General features: G+C 29.1%; 2 protein-coding genes across 9 annotated transcripts in view; both read left to right on the top strand.

The window, feature by feature from the left end:
* Positions 1 to 11,619, top strand: part of LOC106096019 (uncharacterized) — a 29,456-nt gene extending 17,837 nt beyond the window's left edge. Inside the window, exon 2 of the mRNA XM_013263527.2 lies at positions 10,664 to 11,619. Within this exon, the coding sequence (XP_013118981.2) occupies positions 10,664 to 11,436 (773 nt within the window). The 3' untranslated portion in view covers positions 11,437 to 11,619. The remainder of the gene's footprint in view (positions 1 to 10,663) is intronic.
* Positions 1 to 18,088, top strand: part of LOC106096016 (longitudinals lacking protein, isoforms F/I/K/T) — a 366,249-nt gene that overhangs the window by 208,551 nt on the left and 139,610 nt on the right. The gene's annotated exons all lie outside the window — the stretch shown is intronic.

Here is an 18,088-nt window from a genome sequence, read left to right as displayed (position 1 = left end):
ATAATTATAATAAATAATATTAAATATTAAGTTTTAGCATATGCTTTAAATTTAAATTTTTCGTTGTTGTTATACTCTTTTTATTTCTCTTTTTTTGCGTTAAGTTTGAAAAAAAAAACAAACAGTTCTCTATTTATAGGAAAATAAATTCTGTTGAATGTAAAAGCCAACCAGAAATAAAAAAAGTTACCAAAACCAAGAAGAAACACTAACAAGATGTGCTCTAACATTAAATGTTACATTAAAGAAACATGTTGCGATGTGTTGAAAAAGAAACAAAACAAAAAACCAAGAAAAGATTGAAAAAAAGTAAACAAAATGATGAATGGTATCATAAACATAGAGAGATATACATACATATACCATATATATATTTATTTGTTGCTTGTTGTTAAGTTTAAAGAGAATTTTAAAGAAAACAAACAAAAGAAAAGTACGAAGAACTCTAATAGAATACAAAAAAAAAAACAAAAAACAAATGCAAAAAAAAAAGAAGAAGAAGGAAATAGTTAAATATTTTATATTTCTAAGAACATTAAATGTTTTATTGTTAAACATTTTCATTTTCTCCCCCCACCCCTGAAGCAGGTTTTGTCGAGACAAAACATGGGGTTGGGAGAATGGAACAAGAAGAACTACACACACACACACACACACACACACACACACACACATTAACAAAAGTACAGCTCGAATTATATTATTTTATTTTTTAAATCGTTACATAATTATTAACAAATAACAAAATTTGTTTTTGTTTTAGAACATGCAGATAGGCTTTAAGTTCTATTTTTACATAAGAATATTATTTAAACTTAGTTTATCGTACTACATAGTAGATGCTGTAGGTCCAGACATCAGCGCGAGAAAATTTACTTTGAAGATTTGTCATCTTTCAATCTTAACAGAGGCTAATATATATGGTTAATTCGGTTTAACAAAGAACTTGACAAAAAAAATTTAAACTTTCTAAAATATCCAGGAAATGGTAACACAATCGTACCGCCAAAGTGTAGTTCAACATTTTGAATTTGGGGAAAATTTGGAAAAAATGGGGAAGAAACAAAAATTGGCTCTCTTCTATTCTTCCATGTGAGGCTGATGGATGTACATTTTAGACAGAGATCTGCAGCGTAGTTTGCGATTTATTGCATAAGGTACTACCTTTAGGAACCACCTTATTCAACAAATTGATGCCAACGCCAGCGGTTTGAGTTCAAAAACAATTGATTTTTTTTTGGACTACATTACATCATAAAGCATGGGAATAGGGCCTAAACTGAACTACCAACGCAAAAACGCCAGTGATAACGCCATTGATAGAGTTGAACAGACCCCAAACCAGTCTTGCAATCCATCTTTTAATGGAACCGAAACACATGCCAACCAACCTCAAAAGTTTAATCTTAGTTGCAAATTTTGCCCATGAACATTCCACTAAGGAACAGGGGCAAACTTCTCACACATCAATGAGTGCAGTCCGATTCAAGTTTTAAGCTGAATGATTAGGGGCCTCTTTTTATAGCCGAATCCGAACGGCGTGCCGCAGTGCGACACCTCTTTGGAGAAAAGTTTTACATGGCATAGTACCTCAAAAATGTTGCCATTATTAAGAGGGGAAAACCACCGTTGAAAAATTTTTTCTGATGGTCTCGCCAGGATACGAACTCAGGCGTTCAGCGTCATAGGCGGACATGCTGACCTCTACGTTACGGTGACTTAATCTTAGTTAGAGCTGTTAAAAATCTTTAAAGCCTTATTCACATTTACAATCGGGGATGGCAAACGGAAAAGGAAAGAAAGCAATACACTATGGGACACATTTCGTCTTTGGTTAGAAGACTCTTCAGCCATATTTGGTGTGATGGCTATAAGGGCCGTGCTCTATGATACAATTACCACATTAACCACGCTCGACAACCCTGTCTATAAGCTGTAATTTTTCCCAATGCATGTGTTTTTGTGTAATGACAGACTTTTTTTCTGTGTTTATTACACTACTTCCGTACTGCACATAATTCTAAGCATCTGTTGGAAGTTTTATTGATGGCTTCGAATGCCAGATAACGGCAAAGGCTCTCGCCGCTTAAAAGCCTTATTTCACATACATTACAGGCTTTTGTAGCACATTGGCTAAGGGAAAATGTGAATGAGAAGTATAAAAGTTTTCAAGTTTTCTCTCTCTCTCTCTCTCTCTCTCTCTCTCTCTCTCTTACATAATCTTTCATTATTTTAGGATATGGGAAGGGTCTGTAATAATCTATTGTCAAGTTTTGGCCTTCTTTTGAAATAACCTTCAAAAAACGTATTCATTACACTGCTGAGCTTTCTTCTAAAATTCATGTCAAGTTTAAAAATGTGGTCTCACGCGAACAGCTGAAAACAGTCAGTATTAAGATGACAGTTCTGTGTTTACATCATAGACTATAGATTTCTCATAGACGAATTTCACTCCCTCAAACAAATATTGTCAACAAGCGTGGATGATCGTTGTTGATTCATGCACTGACCGTTTTGAACATCATCCCTTCGAAATGTGTATGTATACCAACCTTAAGATTAAATGACTCTTAAAACCTTGTATGTGTATAGCCGGCCGTGGTGCATTGTGGTAAGGCGTTTGTAAACACACAATGAGATTGATGGAACACAGATTCGATACTTATCGGCATTCAAAATCTTTTTGTAATCTTTAAATAAACTGTGCACTAGCGGTTGTTAGTATGTGAACGGCTGTGGACGTTTTGTTGAACATAACTGTTGTTGGTTTATAAATATTTGTTGTTGATCTAGAAGCAAGAGCAGCAAGAGAGTTAAAAGTGTTTTGTAAAAATAATTTCAAGTTTAAAAACGAAAAAAGTGTTCACAATCCATTGTAAACTCGTTCATTGTTCATACAGTTATGTTGAAATTCTCTCTTCTCTTAATTTTCTTCATTTATTTGTAATCTTTGCACATGGTGCCTCCTAAAAGAGGCGAAGGAACTTCTATAGCTATAGAGGCTTTGCAATCCTAAAAGGAAAATGTCGTGATTTAAACAGCAGCAGCACAGTTTTGTAGATCAAGTGAATGCCGTCAGCTTTTTGTGTGGATCATAGTTCGCCTAGTAGAACAAATGTTCTGTAATGGCCACCTACCTAAGATAGTTTGGCGTATTTGGCGTTCTGTGCGTTCTGTTTGGCGTATCGTTCTTCTGTGCTTCTCGCTTTTATCACTGCAGCAATTTAGGATGCATAACCGATTGAGTGGATATCGTTCGACATATCTATCTTCAAAAACTCAATAGATATGGCATTCCAGAGGTATGGCGCTCTGTGAGGTGCCATGCTTTGTTTTATAGGTTCTTTTTTATGATCTAAAAAAATTGTGAAATGAAAAAAAAAAAAATATCTTATGTTGAATTCTATGTCCTTGTATGCTCTCATTCTAGTTGGCTTCTACAGACCATTTGGTCCTATGGCCGAATTTAGAAAAGCTTTGCCATCCCCTAGATATTCTGCGGATATGTAATTTCTGATAACAAGTTTTGTGATGTCATTTTTCTCAAGAAGATATTCCATTAGAATTTTGCTCTTCCCCTTCTGCGGTTATATATGATAGGTGTCACATCTTTAATCATTCTGTTAACATGACCTAGTCAACGTAATCGTTTTATATTGGGATGATTAAACAATGAAATGATCTCGGGTAGTCGAAATGTTTGCTAAATGTTTTAAAACTACAGTAATGGATTTAAAATGATTTTAAAATTCTATGAAGATTGTTGACCACGGAGTGCATATTATTAACAACAGCAAAATGTTAGAAAATTGTTTAATGTGCCTTGAAGGTTTTATTTAATATGTAATATTTGCTGTGTTTCCGATATAGCCTCAATTTCGTTTAAACTTAGGTTCTTCAGTCCTTCAAAGCCAACGTAATCGTTTTATTTTGAGATGATTAAGCAATGAGATGATCTCGAATCTCGGGGTAATCGAAATATATTATTTAAAGCTACAGTAATGGGTTTAAAATGATTTTAAAATTCTATGAAGATTGTTGACCACGGAGTGCACTAAATTGACAACAGGTGTTCATAAACTGGAAATCATTATTTTTTCAAAAATGGAATGGAAACTTTGACTTAATACGTAATATTCGCTGTGTTTCCGAAATAGACTCAAGTTCGATTACACTTAGGTTCCAGTCCTTCAAAGCCAACGTAATCGTTTTATTTTGGGATGATCTCGAATCTCGGGATAATCGAAATATATTATTTAAAGCTACAGTAATGGGTTTAAAATGATTTTAAAATTCTATGAAGATTGTTGACCACGGAATGCACTTAATTGACAAAAGTTGTTTGCAAACTGGAAATCATTATTAATACAAAAATATTAGGAAATTTTTAAACATAGTTTTGATATGCCCTGGAAGTTTTATTTAATATTCAATATTCGCTGTGTTTTCGAAATAGACTTCAGTTAAGTTCGATTGAACTAAAGTTCCAGTTCTTCAAAGGGAGTATATAGTGGGATCTGAAGCTCCCACTGTGATATTGTTAGAGTGATGTGTTTTATAGGGGAATCTGCTTTGGCGGCAGATGGTAAAAAAGGAGCGGAGTGAATATATGGTTAAGTAGCAACTATATTCGCTGCATATAGTATCGAAGCTTCTCATCGATTATCGATCTGTTACTACTATTTTCCTAAATTGTACTAATTGAACATTTGTTTTTTACAATCAACTTTTCAAAGTAAATTTTTGTTATCACAGACGCAGATGTCTGCCTCAGCAAAATAATAGAAAAGAAAATAATTTAATTCATATATTAAGGGATTATATATATAAACTTTTTTTTTTTGAATTAATATATTTGTTGTTACACATATACATATACACGCGCTTAATTAAAACAATTCTTTAAACCAATTGCTTTACACTGTTTTAGTTACAATTTTATTTTTGTTGTGTTTTTTATTAATGATAATTTTGTTTGAACTCCTTTTTTCCCATAACGACAATTTTTGTTTTGTTATAATTTGTTGTGTTTTTTTATGTTAAAAAAATTATATATATAAATATACATAAATAATTAAATAAATGAAAGTAAAACAGAAAAAAATGAAAATAAATAATTTGCTTATTCTATAAGAATGTTGTTATTGTTATTTAAATATTTATCTATACACACATACATATATATACTGAGAAAATATATATACAAGATATTTAACAAAAAGGAATAATAAAAATAATTAATAATAATAATAAAAATAATGACTAAAAACAATTAACATATACATAATATTAATAATGGTAATAATAAAAATGCAAAGAAATGAACTCGTTTTTAACCGAAAAGAAAATAGTTTTGAAATAAATGACGAACAATATACTCCAAAGAAAACAACCAAAAATTATATACAATTTATAAAATGAAACAAACAAAAAAAAAAACAAAAAAAGAAAATTATAATAATCAATGATGATATATACTTATATATATATATTATATTATATTATATACAAAACAAAGAGAGAATACTGAAGAAGAACAAGAAGGAAATAGTAATTTATAATAAATAAATAACAAATCAATAAGTCAAAAGAACATATACATACATATATTAAAGAAACAGTTATATACAAACAAACAAACAAACAACCAAACAATTACCAACAAGAAAAATCGAACAAAAATAGTCATGCAAAACCAATAACAAACAAAAAAAAACATTATTATAAAACAATTGATATATAATGAGAAAATTTAAGATGCCATATTGAATTAGTGAATGAAACATCATAGTCAAATGAAACAAATAAAATTTTAGTTTATTTTATTTTTTTTTTAGTTTTTATTCTTTTACCACATAAGCCAAGAAGAAGGAAATCGTTTTCTGGAAATTATTTAGTTTTTAGATTGTTTTATTTTTGAAACAATTTGTTTTTCGACAGAGATTATATATAATAACATGAAAACTCCCCTTAAATAATAATAATTGTTAACAACAGAGTATAAAGTAACAACACATTTATATACACGAAAGTAAGAAAAAAAGAACAAAAAGAGAGAAAAACAAAACTACAACAAAAAAAAGCTTACAAAAATGATATTCTTAGTACCTATTACCCAATGTAACAAATTGTAGTTTTTAACCAAATTAAAGTAAACAAATATTAAAACACTCAGAAAAAAAACTAATTTTGCAGCTATAAACGAAAGCCCCCGGACCTCAAAAGCCATAGTTTAAAGTAAATATTTGTATAGTATGGAATCGGCGGTTAAACGCCACGCCTTAAAGAACTGGGTGAGTTGAAGTATTGAACTCTTATTAAAAATTACCTATTGGTCGTCGGATTGTTTTAAATTCATATATTTTTTTTAGTCTTTTATATTTTTTTTTAGTTTTTACATATTTTTTTATTTATATTTTTTATATTATTTTTAGTTTTTTATATTCATTATTATTTTTTTTAATTTGTATTAATTTTTTCACTTTTTATTTTTTTTTTTTTAAATTTATATAAATTTTTTCAGCTTTTATTTTTTAATTTTTTTTTTTGTATTTAATATTTTTATAATTTTTTTTTATTTGTATTATTTTTTTTTAATTTGTATTGGTTTTTTTTATCTTGTACTAATTTTTTTAATTTGCTTTAATTTTTTTTAATATTATTTTTTTAATGTCATTAATTTTAAATCCAATGTTTTCTGGGTCGAGCTTAATAATTTTTTGTATTTTTTTTTATTTATTATTTTTTTGCTGTAGTTTTTCTAATTTTTTTTTTATTTTTTAACTGTTTTTAAATTTTCTATGTATTTTTTATATTTTATCATTTATTATTGTTTTTATTACTATTCTTTTTTTATTTTTGTATTGTTTATTATTTTAGTTTTTTATTGTTTTTTTTATTATATTTTGTATGTTTTTTATAATTTTTTATTTATTGACTTTTTTATTATTTCTTTTTTTCATTTTTGTTTTCTTAATGTTTTCTTATATTGTAATTTTTTTAAATTTTGTATTATTTTTTTGATTTTTTTATTTTTTGTTTTAATTTTGTTTAATTTTTTTTTATTTTTGGTTTTTTTATTTTTTGTTTTTTTTTTTTTTATTTTTTGTTATTTTATTTAATTTTTGTGTTAAATTTTTTCTTGTTTTTTTTATTCTTTTATATTTTTTACATTTTGTTTTATTATTTTTTATAATTTTTATTTCTTTTAATTTATTTTTTTGTTTTATGTTGTTTTTCTTTTTTTTTCTTTTGTTTTTTAACTGTTTTTTATTTTTTCTACATATTTTTCAGTGGCTTTTAATTTTTCTATATATTTTTTCATTTATTATTGTTTTATTTTATTATTTTAGCTTTTTATTGTTTTTTTTTTTTGATTTATTATTGTTTTTATTATTATTTATTATTTATTTTTGTTTTTTTTTTTTAATTTTTACTTATATATGTTTTTTTTTAATTTTTGTTATTTTTTTATACATTTTTCATATTTTGTTATATATGTAATATTTTATATATTTAATTATATATATTTTTTTTATATTTTATTATATATATATTTTTTTTTTTATTTTTCTGATGTTTTTTTTAATTTTTTGTTTTTATTGTTTTTGTATTTTTATTGTTTTTTTGATTTTTATTGTTTTTTTAATTTTTTGCTTTTTAATTTAATTTTTTTTTAATTTTTTTGGGTATTTTTTATTATTTTTCTTTTTCATTTATTTTTTATTCTTTGTAATTTTTTGTTATTTATTATTTTTTTATTTTTTCGTGTATATATATATTTTTTTTTTCGTATATATTTTTTTATTAATAATTTTTTTTTATTTTTTTTATTATTATATTTTTATTATTATTTTTGTATTTTCTTTTTATTTTTTTTTTTTTCATTTATTTGCGGTATATATTGGGAATAATGGATCTGATAATTACATCCTTTGTTGTATGCCATGTTCCTTCGGATGGTACCAGATAAAAACAAGGTCGTTTTTCAAACCCGCTGTTCACTTAAAACTCGGTGCCGATTTTGAATTTCTTCGAGGTTGTCCTCCTGAGTGGTGATTGATCATCCTTTAACATTTTGTCAGGGTCCGATAGATATCAGATTTTTACTCTATGCCGCTGCTTTCAGGTCAATTATCTTTCCACGCTGTACATGTTCAGCGTATCTGATTACTGCTTCACAGTTTTTATCAATGCGCAACACTTGGATTTCCCCATACGATGTAGATCCTTTCTCTAATCACCGTGACCACACAACAACTGTGCCAAATTGTCGTCTCTCCCCATGCCTTTTAACTTTCCTCATATGTATCTCGGATGTAAGCCAACTTGTTCATTTCTCATTTCTCTTCATTTCGCTACGCTCTACTTTTTGAATTGGAACTTCTCCAAACACTATTCTCAAACCAGCGACTATAGTCAAAGAAAGTATGCTCGGTGTCGCCTACAGCCTCTTCCGCCTCATACAGGCAGCCGCAAAAAGTGAATTTGTCCATTCTATGCAGTTCTTTCCTGAAATAGCCATGGAGGATAACATCTGCATCGGGTAGTAGTTCTCGTCTCCTTCTGTGCCTCCTCTCTTAAATATGGGATGAGCCGTAAATACGGGGAAAGCCGTATATTCGAGGTAAGCCGTACAATGGGCCTTTACCGTATACTGGGGATAAGCCGAAGTGTCTACCTTCCCGGTTTCTCGTTTAACCAACACTGTTGGTTGGTCTCTTCTTATATATCCTGCTATTCCATTCTCTAAAGATTTTATGTAGCTTCATAATGGGTTTTTTTTCTAGCAATCAAAAGATATCGTGATATCAATCCTGATATCGTGCGATGATTAGTAGAGCCTCTATTCTCTGTTGTATTCTCTTCGTTCTTCACTGAGTCTCTAGAATCGATGAACATTTTTCCTAGTCATACATTAGTATAATGTTGGTGGTCTCTGTAGGTATTTTCGGCTTGCTTTCAAAAGGAACGGTAATCGTTGTGGAATATTGGTAACTCCCTTAAAGACGATAGGACTGTAACAGAATTTGCCAACTTTTCTCGGAAAATATTAAGTAGAAGAGGGATGAGATTTAGTGGAGACGTGAATACACGCTAGTTATCCATGTCGAGTTGTTGCTGTACTGGCGTTCTCGAGGGATCTGGTGCTGCATATGTATAATATTGCCTGGCAGCGTCTTTTCCGTTGTCTCGTGGCCTCAATCAATTGTAGGCTGGGTGAATCCAGACATGTTTTTGTGCGGAATGAAGTTGGCATTTCAGTGGCCCGGTGCCAATATAGATCCTTCTTTGACTCCTGAAGTGACTTTTATTCCTTCTGGGACTTGAATAGTATCATAAATCGGAACCGAAACTTTTAAGTAGCCTTTTATAATACTCATTAAATACCTAGGCACATGGGCTTTTATCACATCTGCCCCCTGTCAATGTGAATTAAATGAATTTCCTAAAATTTTCAGGGAAATTTCAATATTTTACGTAGCTTAAAATATTTATAGGCATCTGAGAGAGATGGTACGCGTTGAAATTTTCCAAAAAATATATATATTTTTTGATATGAAAAATCGTATTACTCGCCCTACTAACTTTTGTGGCCGGCACCCAAATGTACAGCTTGGTCAAATCCCAACATACATTTCTTTTGTTTCCATTTGAAATCTTTTATTAAAAACTGTTAAAAAAAATACACAAAATTTATTAATTACCTATAGAAATATTTATTTTTTTTGTCTCTTTTCTAGTCAAAACAATTAAATGGGAAAAATTAGGAATTTTCGGCTTTTTGGTAAAGACTATAGATTTTTTAGTTTATGCTAGTTTAAGGGGCTGTCGTTTATAGTTGTAATATTTATTTTTTGTGTACCAAATCATGTTCAATCTACCACATCCCACCACCGCCCTCTCACCTCTAATAATTCTAATTCCTGAAGTTTTATTTCCAAGAAAAAAAAACAAAATATATCCATCCCCAACAATACTTATAACTCCCCGCCTTCCTTTCCCCCTCATCTCTCCTTTGGACTTGTGTAACAATGAGATTCTTTTTTTAGAAAAACTAAAAAAAAAATTATTTTTTAAGTCAAACAATAATTTTTGTTAATTTTTTTTTTCTTCTGGTAACCAAAAGCCAATTTTTTAATTTTTAGTCAAGAAAAAAATTAAAAAAAAACTAGAATTAAATTAAAAAAAAAAACATATATTAAAAACAATACACATATTATTAATATACAAATGAATAAAAACAAAAGCAAACAACAACAAGAACAAGAACGTAATAGGTAACGTTTATATATATATATATTAATATATTTAGTATAAAACAAAACGGAGAAATTAATGAAATATGAAACGTATTTAATTTTGAGAACAAAATAAAACAAAAAAGAAATTTCAAATAAAAACGAGAAAAAAAAACAAACAACCACTTTAAGACTTTTCATTTGGAAGACACAAAATCGGGCGTTGGTCATAGGGATTTGCCTTAGAAGAAATGCTGCAAACACGTGGGTATCCTCAAATGTCTTTGTATTTAGTTGACTAAAATCTCTTTAACCTCTTCTTTAATTTCGAAAGCTAACCCACTCACTCCGAAATGTTACGATATGCCCAATTTAATTTTTTTTATTAATTCTGCTTTTCTTTTCTCTTTTTTCTCTTCTAGATCACTTGGAGTTTTTCAATCTGTCCGATGACTTGAAGGAAAATGAAAATGAGAAACAAAATGCCAATGCCTTTATCATAATGGTAGATGAATTGCGAGAACTGGATCATGGCACCTTGACCTCTCCGCCACATCCTTTTGGCAATGAGACGGCCTCTGCCAGTCGTGTGGCTTCTGAGCCGGCTCCTATGCGTTGCCCCAGCCTAGATTCATGTCATTCACGTGATAAATTTCTTATATCGATGGTCAATGAGTTTCTTAACGACACCGATGACACCGTTATTGAAGAGTCAACAGTCACAAAATCCTCTCCCTTAAATATCGAGTATATGCCAGAGCACCAGAGCGAAGTGGAGAGTTTGATGGATTTCCATCACATAAAGGAACTTCAAGCCAATAGTGATGTCATAACGTCACCCCATGCAACGGAGGATATGGGCGTCTCAACTGTGGTGGTGCCAACCAGCAGTCTGTCTTCACCTCTGTTTACCTTGGCAACGGCACCCAGCACCTCGTCCCGTTCGTTATTGACCAACGAGCATGCATCCACTGAAATGCCCACCCTACTTTTGACCGTGAGAAAAGACACTACTACCAGCCCCAATGCCATCAGCACCGCAACTAATATGCGAGAGATATCCTATCAACGCTTTGGACGCCTCAATCGCAATCTGCCAGCCGAGGTGCACAATTTCAAATGCCACTTGTGTGCATTCTCCTGCAAACGCAAGGAGCTGCTACTGCAACATTTCCAAGATAAGCATCCTACTTAAAGAAAAGAAGAGTGAATAGGGTAAATAGTTTAGTCGGTACTAAGTACATTTTACAATAAAATTTCAAAATTTTAGCATCTAGAAGTTGTAAGGGAAATAATTTCCCTCCACACACATACACAACTGAAAGTATTAAATCAATAAAAATCCAAATTTAAATTACCTATTGCCAAAACAACAACAAACAAAAATGTTTTTATTTCCAAAAAGCTATGAAGCAGGTTGATCCACTCCACTACACTCTCCACTTTGGCTCAAGTCAGGTCAATTGTTGCTACATTTTCTTCTCTTTTGGTATATGGCAACAATTGCTACCGTAAGAATACTTTTCGAACAGTAGACGGTACTACCTGCGACTGTTGTTTTGCACTTTTTTTCCCTCCCCCTCCCCCCCTTTTTTCATTTTGTTTCATTTTCGCAAAGAAATTTATTCAAAAAAAAACCCCTTCTCTTTAAGTGCGTTCTAACTTTTAATGGTAAGCATTTGTTTTTATACATCGAAAAATATGTTCTTTTTAGCATTTTTTTCTAGTTTTTTTTTTTTTTAATTTAATGCTATTTTTATTTTGCAATGTAAAGAAAATCACTTTGTACTTTTTTATTTTTGTTATGTAAACTATTGATAGTAAATTTTTTATAGGTTCTCATTACTAAGAAATGGTTGTTTTTCCCCATAATTAAATATGCTCTTAACAATGGTTAAGTCTAGAACATCTTTATACTCTCTCCACCATAGGATGGGGGTATGCCAATATTCCGTTTTTAACCACCTAAGACTCTATAGCCAATGTATGTATAGTCATAATCGCCACTTCCTCCCAAGCCATTGTTGCTGTTCTTCTGTACTCAGTTTTCCGAAGGAACAAAACTTTATGGTGCAAATTAAACACAAAATCTTTTTCATACTTCTGAGGAAGCTCTGTTGGGATATCATCCCAAAACGTATTTAAATTTACTTTCAACATAAACCGTTTATCCGATTTAAACTTCTTAAGCCCTTGGAGAGTATAATTCTTATCCAATTTAATTGACATTTTTCATGTAATGTTCTACATATGAACGAAATCGGACCCAAACCCATAGATTTCACATAAACTGTTTTTTTCTCTATATAATAGCTTGAAAGTTAATCGAGTTGAATGATGAATTTTGTATGTGAAACTTTTCGGTCAATTATGGATGGCAACTCAACGATCGTTGCGTTGCCAGAAAATAAAATCATGAAATACAAAATAGCATAAAGTTGAACATTTTTATCTGTTTCATTCAATATCAGTATTTTAAATGTTCAGATACTGAGTAAATTGTAAAAAAGAATGCAAATCAATACAGGAATGCAAATTATTATAGCAAATTTGGCCGTTGGCAACTCAACTCAAGTTGAGTTGCAATCCATGATCGACCCCCTTGTTTGCACTTCCAACTCCAATGTCAAGTATAGTTTACATGTGTTGATATAGAAAGAAATCTTGCAAGGAGAAATAGCTTAACATCTGCAAAATGCAAAATAAGAGACCTCCTTTTTATAGCAGTGTCCGAACGGCGTGCTACAGTGCGACACCTCTTTGGAGTGAAGTTTTACATGGCATAGTACCTCACAAATGTTGCCAGCATTAGGAGGGGAAAACCACCGATGAAAATTTTTTTCTGATGGTCTCGCCAGGATTCGAACCCAGGCGTTCAGCGTCATAGGCGGACAGCATGTCACCTCTGCGCTACGGTGGTCTCCATAACATATTAACATCTATTTACTTATATTATTATTATTTTGAAAACAATTTAAAATTAGTATAACTATTATAATTTTTAGTAGTTTTATAATTATTTTAAAATTTGTATGCCTTTCTTCTATTTTTTCTTTTTTAATTTATTTTTTAATTTATTTTGTGTTTTTATTATTATAATTATTATTATTTTTTTGTTATTATAATTATTATATTTTTTTTATTATTATATTTTTTTTATTATTATATTTTTTATCATTATAATTATTATTATTATAATTATTATTATATTTTTTTATTATTATAAATATTATTATATTTTTTTATTATTATATATTATTATTTTTTTATTTTTATTATTTTATTTTTTTTATTATTTTTTTTTTATTTTTATTATTTTTTTTATTTTTTTTATTATTATTATATTATATATATATTTATAATTATTATTATTTTTTTATTATTGTTTTATTATTTTTTTACTATTTTTTTCATATTTTATTATTATTTTATTTTTATTTTTATTAGTTTTTTATTATATTTTTTTTATTTTTATTAGTTTTTATTATATTTTTTTTTTATTTTTATTATATTTTTTATAATATTTTTTTTTATATTATTTTCTTAATTTTTATTAAATTTTGCCTTTATTTCATTTGTTTATTTTTTGTTATTTGTTAACATTTCATATTTCATTTTTATACCCTCCACCATAGGATGGGGGTATACTAATTTCGTCATTTTGTTTGTAACTCCTCGAAATATTCGTCCAAGACTCTATAAAGTGTATACATTCTTGATCGTCATGACATTTTAAGTCGATCTAGCCATGTTCGTCTCTCTGTCCGTCCGTCCATCTGTCTGACGAAAACAGGCCAACTTTCGAAGGAGTGAAGCTAACCGCTTGAAATTTTGCACAAATACTTCTCATTAGTGTAGGTCGGTTGATTTGGTAAATGGGCCTTGTGCCAAGTATGGTTCAAATCGGTCTATAACCTGATATAGCTGCCATATAAACCGATCTGGGGACTTGACTTCTTGAGCCTCTAGAGGGCGCAATTCTTATCCGATTTGCTTGACATTTTCTACGACGGGTCCTCTCATGACCATCAACACACGTGTTTATTATGGTCTGAATCGGTCTATAGCCTGATACAGCTCCCATATAAATCGGTCTCTCTATTTTACTTGTTGAGCCCCCAAAGGGCGCAATTTTTATTCGAATTGGCTGACATTTTACTCAGGCCTCCAACATATAATTTAATTGTGGTCCGAACCGGGCCATATCTTGATGTCGCTCTAATACCAGAGCAAATTGTTTCGTTATCCTTTTTTTGCCTACGAAGAGATGCCGGGAAAAGAACTCGACAAATGCGATCCATGGTGGAGGGTATATACGATTCGGCCCGGCCGAACTTAGCACGCTTTTACTATTTTTTACTATTATATTTCATTTAATTCTTTTTATTAATTATTTCATTTGTTTCTTAATTTTTAGCTATTTTTTTTATTTTGTTTTTGTTAATTTTTTTTTTTGAATTTTTATATTAAAATATTTCTTTTTATTATTATATTATTTTGTTTCATTTATTTTTTTAGTTTTATGACTTGTTTTTATGGTTTTTTTATATTTTTTTGTTTCAAAGTTTCAAACTCTAATGAAGATAATCGGCGGTTGTCGAAATATTGGTCAAAATTACAAATAAAACAAATAAAGCACCAGCACCTGTTTTTGTACAATTGTTCGATGACCTCGAGCCAAACCAAGAAGATATAGTTATAAAATTCCAAAGGTCAATAATAAAATCACAGTATTTTCTTTTATTTCCTTTTTATAATTTTTATTGTATTATTTTTTAATTTTTATTGTATTATATTTTTAATTTTTATTGTATTATTTTTTTTTTAAATTTTTATTGTATTGTTTTTTATTTTTTTATTAATTGATGTTATATTATTTTTTTTTATCAAATGATGTTTTATTATTTTCTTATTAATTGTTTTGCAATTTATTTAATTTAATTAATTCATTTTCAGTTGTATTTTTTATTATTTGTTTTTGATATTGTTTATTACTGTATTTACTCATTATTTATTGTCTTATTCGTTTGTTAATTAATTTTTTTCCTTTGTAAACATTTAAATTTTTCTCTTTATTTTTTTTTGTTTATATCTCTTTAGTTTTTTATATTTTTTAGTTACTTTTTATTTGTTTATATTTTATTTTTTTAACATTTTGAATAAAAATTATAATTTATTTTTAACTCATTTTATTTTTATTTTTTAATTTTTTATTATTATTTTAAAAATTATTTTATTTTTTTCTGTTTTTTGTTAATTTTTTTATTTATTTTTTTAATTTTTTTATTTATTTTTTTAATTTTTGTTTATTTTTTTTTAATTTGCATTTTTTATTACTTATTTTAATTAAAAATTTTTTATTATAATTTTTTTTTTAATTTTTGAATTATTTTTATGAATTGTATTTCTTTCGGAAATTACGATTTTCAATTTTATGTAATATCTTTTTTTTTTATTCGTTATGCTTGCCTTACATGGCTGGTAATTTTTTTTGCGCTTGAAGATGGAAAAATGTTTTACGCATGTGACGGGTACATTTTTCGAGTACATTTTACATTACTTCGAGGTCGACCCCATATCTGGTGATTATCATATGCGGTCCACCATATGGGATCTATATCAGCGTCATTGTGTTTGCGTCCAGATCTACGCATTCATTCCCTACGCCGCTGCGTCCAGTTCTACCTTCTTCCTGCGCAGTACTTGTTCGGCGTACTTCGTCACTCATTGAGTTTATTTATTTTTCATTAATTTCCCAAAGGAGAGATATGCGGGCTGTTTGACCATGAGAATGAATATCACTAGAATGAAAAGAACTGTGATCAGGCAGACCGGAGGCCCAGTGAACATAACGGCGCTGAAAAAAGGTCCTAACCTGGCACCGAAACGTCCGCCAGTGGTGTGTTTGTCTTTGTCCGATCCGCATGTATTTCTGGCAAGTACTTTTCTGTAATCAATAAAATAAAAAACTTCAAACTTAAAAGATTCGGCAGAGCCCGGCCGGGATTCGAGTCTGGGCACACGGAGCAACAGCGAGTTGTATGGCGTTCGAAGCCATCAATACAACTTGCAAAAGTTGCACAGAATCATGTGTATACCATGGAAGTTGTGTTATTGTGTAGACAAAAAATCTGCCATTTCACAAAAACACATGCATAGGGAAAAGTACAGCTAATAAACAGGGTTGTCGAGTGTGGTTAATGTGGTATTTATACTATAGAGGGGTTTTCGCAATAAATTCGGTATAAGTACAACATAACAACGTACGGCATTGAAGCCTTCACACCTAATATGGCTGATGGGTATTTCTAAACCAAATTGCGAATCGCGTTCCATAGCGGTTGGTGTGTGTTGCGATCTCTGGCTTTCCTTTTCCTTTTGCAATGAAAATCTTCGATCAATGAGCTGGTCTCGAAAGAAAAACAAACACTTACCTTTTATTTTATTGAGATTCATTCTCATGGTCAAACAGCACGTATCTTTAGCATTTGGGAGATTAATGAAAAATATTTTTTTTTATATTTTTTTTCTTTTTTTTTTTTAATTTTTTTATTTAGTTTTTATATCTTGTTTTTCATTTTCTTATTCTTATTTTAATTTAGGTTTTATTTTTTTTTATTTCATTTAGTTTTTTACGGTATTTATTTTTTTATCTATTTTAGTTATTTTATTCCTTAAATAAAAATTGTTTTTTATACTTTTGAACTTTTTAATTTATTTTATTATTATTACTATTCCTTCTCGGATTTGTAAGAGGTAGTAAAATCATTTTTTTGTCACATTTTTATTTTATTTTTGTTTATTTAATTATTTTATTTTATTTTTTTAATTTTTTTTGTTTATTTAATTTTTTTATTTTGTTATTTATTTTTATTATTTAACTTATTTATTTTTTGATAACAATTGTAGTTATTTTATTCCTCATTCGTTTTGTTATTTTATATTTTTGAACGTTGCTTTCTCGGAATTTAAAGGGGTAGTAAAATCGTATTTTTCAACTTTTTCATTTTATTTAGTTTTTTTTTTTAAATTTTTTTATTTTATTTAGTTTATTTTTTTTTTTTTTATTTTTCTATTTTACTTTTTTAATTTTTTAACTATTATTGTTATATTATTTCTCCTTCATTTTGCTTTTTATTTCTTTGTTATTTTTTATTTTATTTTTCTTATTTTTTTAATACTTTTCTTTTTCGAAATTATAAGGGGTAGTAAAATCATATGTTTTAACATTTATTTCTGTTTCAACATTTATTTTAACTAGTATAGACGCAACTAATTAAAGCAAGAGTTTTCCCATTTTGTAGGTCAATAGAAATTCAATTCGTTATAGTCAAATCTCGAAGTTTGCCAAAACTGTTTTGGGGGTCTTTCATACATGTATGGAGTTTATCTGACGAGTGCAGCTTTTGCGTACAGCTTTTTTGATTTTTTTTAATGTAACTTATCTTAAGAATAAACGTTATTTTTCTTTTTTGATACAATAACAAATTTGAAACTTTTTCCACAAACATTCAATTCGGGAAACTTCTCACATATCAATGAGTGTTGTCCAATTTAAGTTTAAGCTCAATAATAAGGGACCTTCTATTTATGACCGACTTCGAACGGTGTACCGCAGTGTGACACCTCATTGGAGAGAAGATTTTCCAGAGCTGCCGTACCATATTTTCAAATAGGACAGTATCTTAAAAATGCCGCTAACTCTAGGATTTGAACCCCGGGCGTATGGCGTCATAGGCGGACATGCTAACCTCTGCACCAATGTGGTCACCCTTTTCGTAAGGGGGTTTTCATCACCAAAGGTTTTTTTTCAATTTTTCCCTGTTTAATCTTTCCACTGTTTAAAG

Source organism: Stomoxys calcitrans, chromosome 5 (assembly GCF_963082655.1).
Source record: "Stomoxys calcitrans chromosome 5, idStoCalc2.1, whole genome shotgun sequence".
Taxonomy (NCBI): domain Eukaryota; kingdom Metazoa; phylum Arthropoda; class Insecta; order Diptera; family Muscidae; genus Stomoxys; species Stomoxys calcitrans.
The sequence above is the reverse complement of the archived record's forward strand: the minus strand, read 5'-3'. Positions and strand labels throughout refer to the sequence as shown.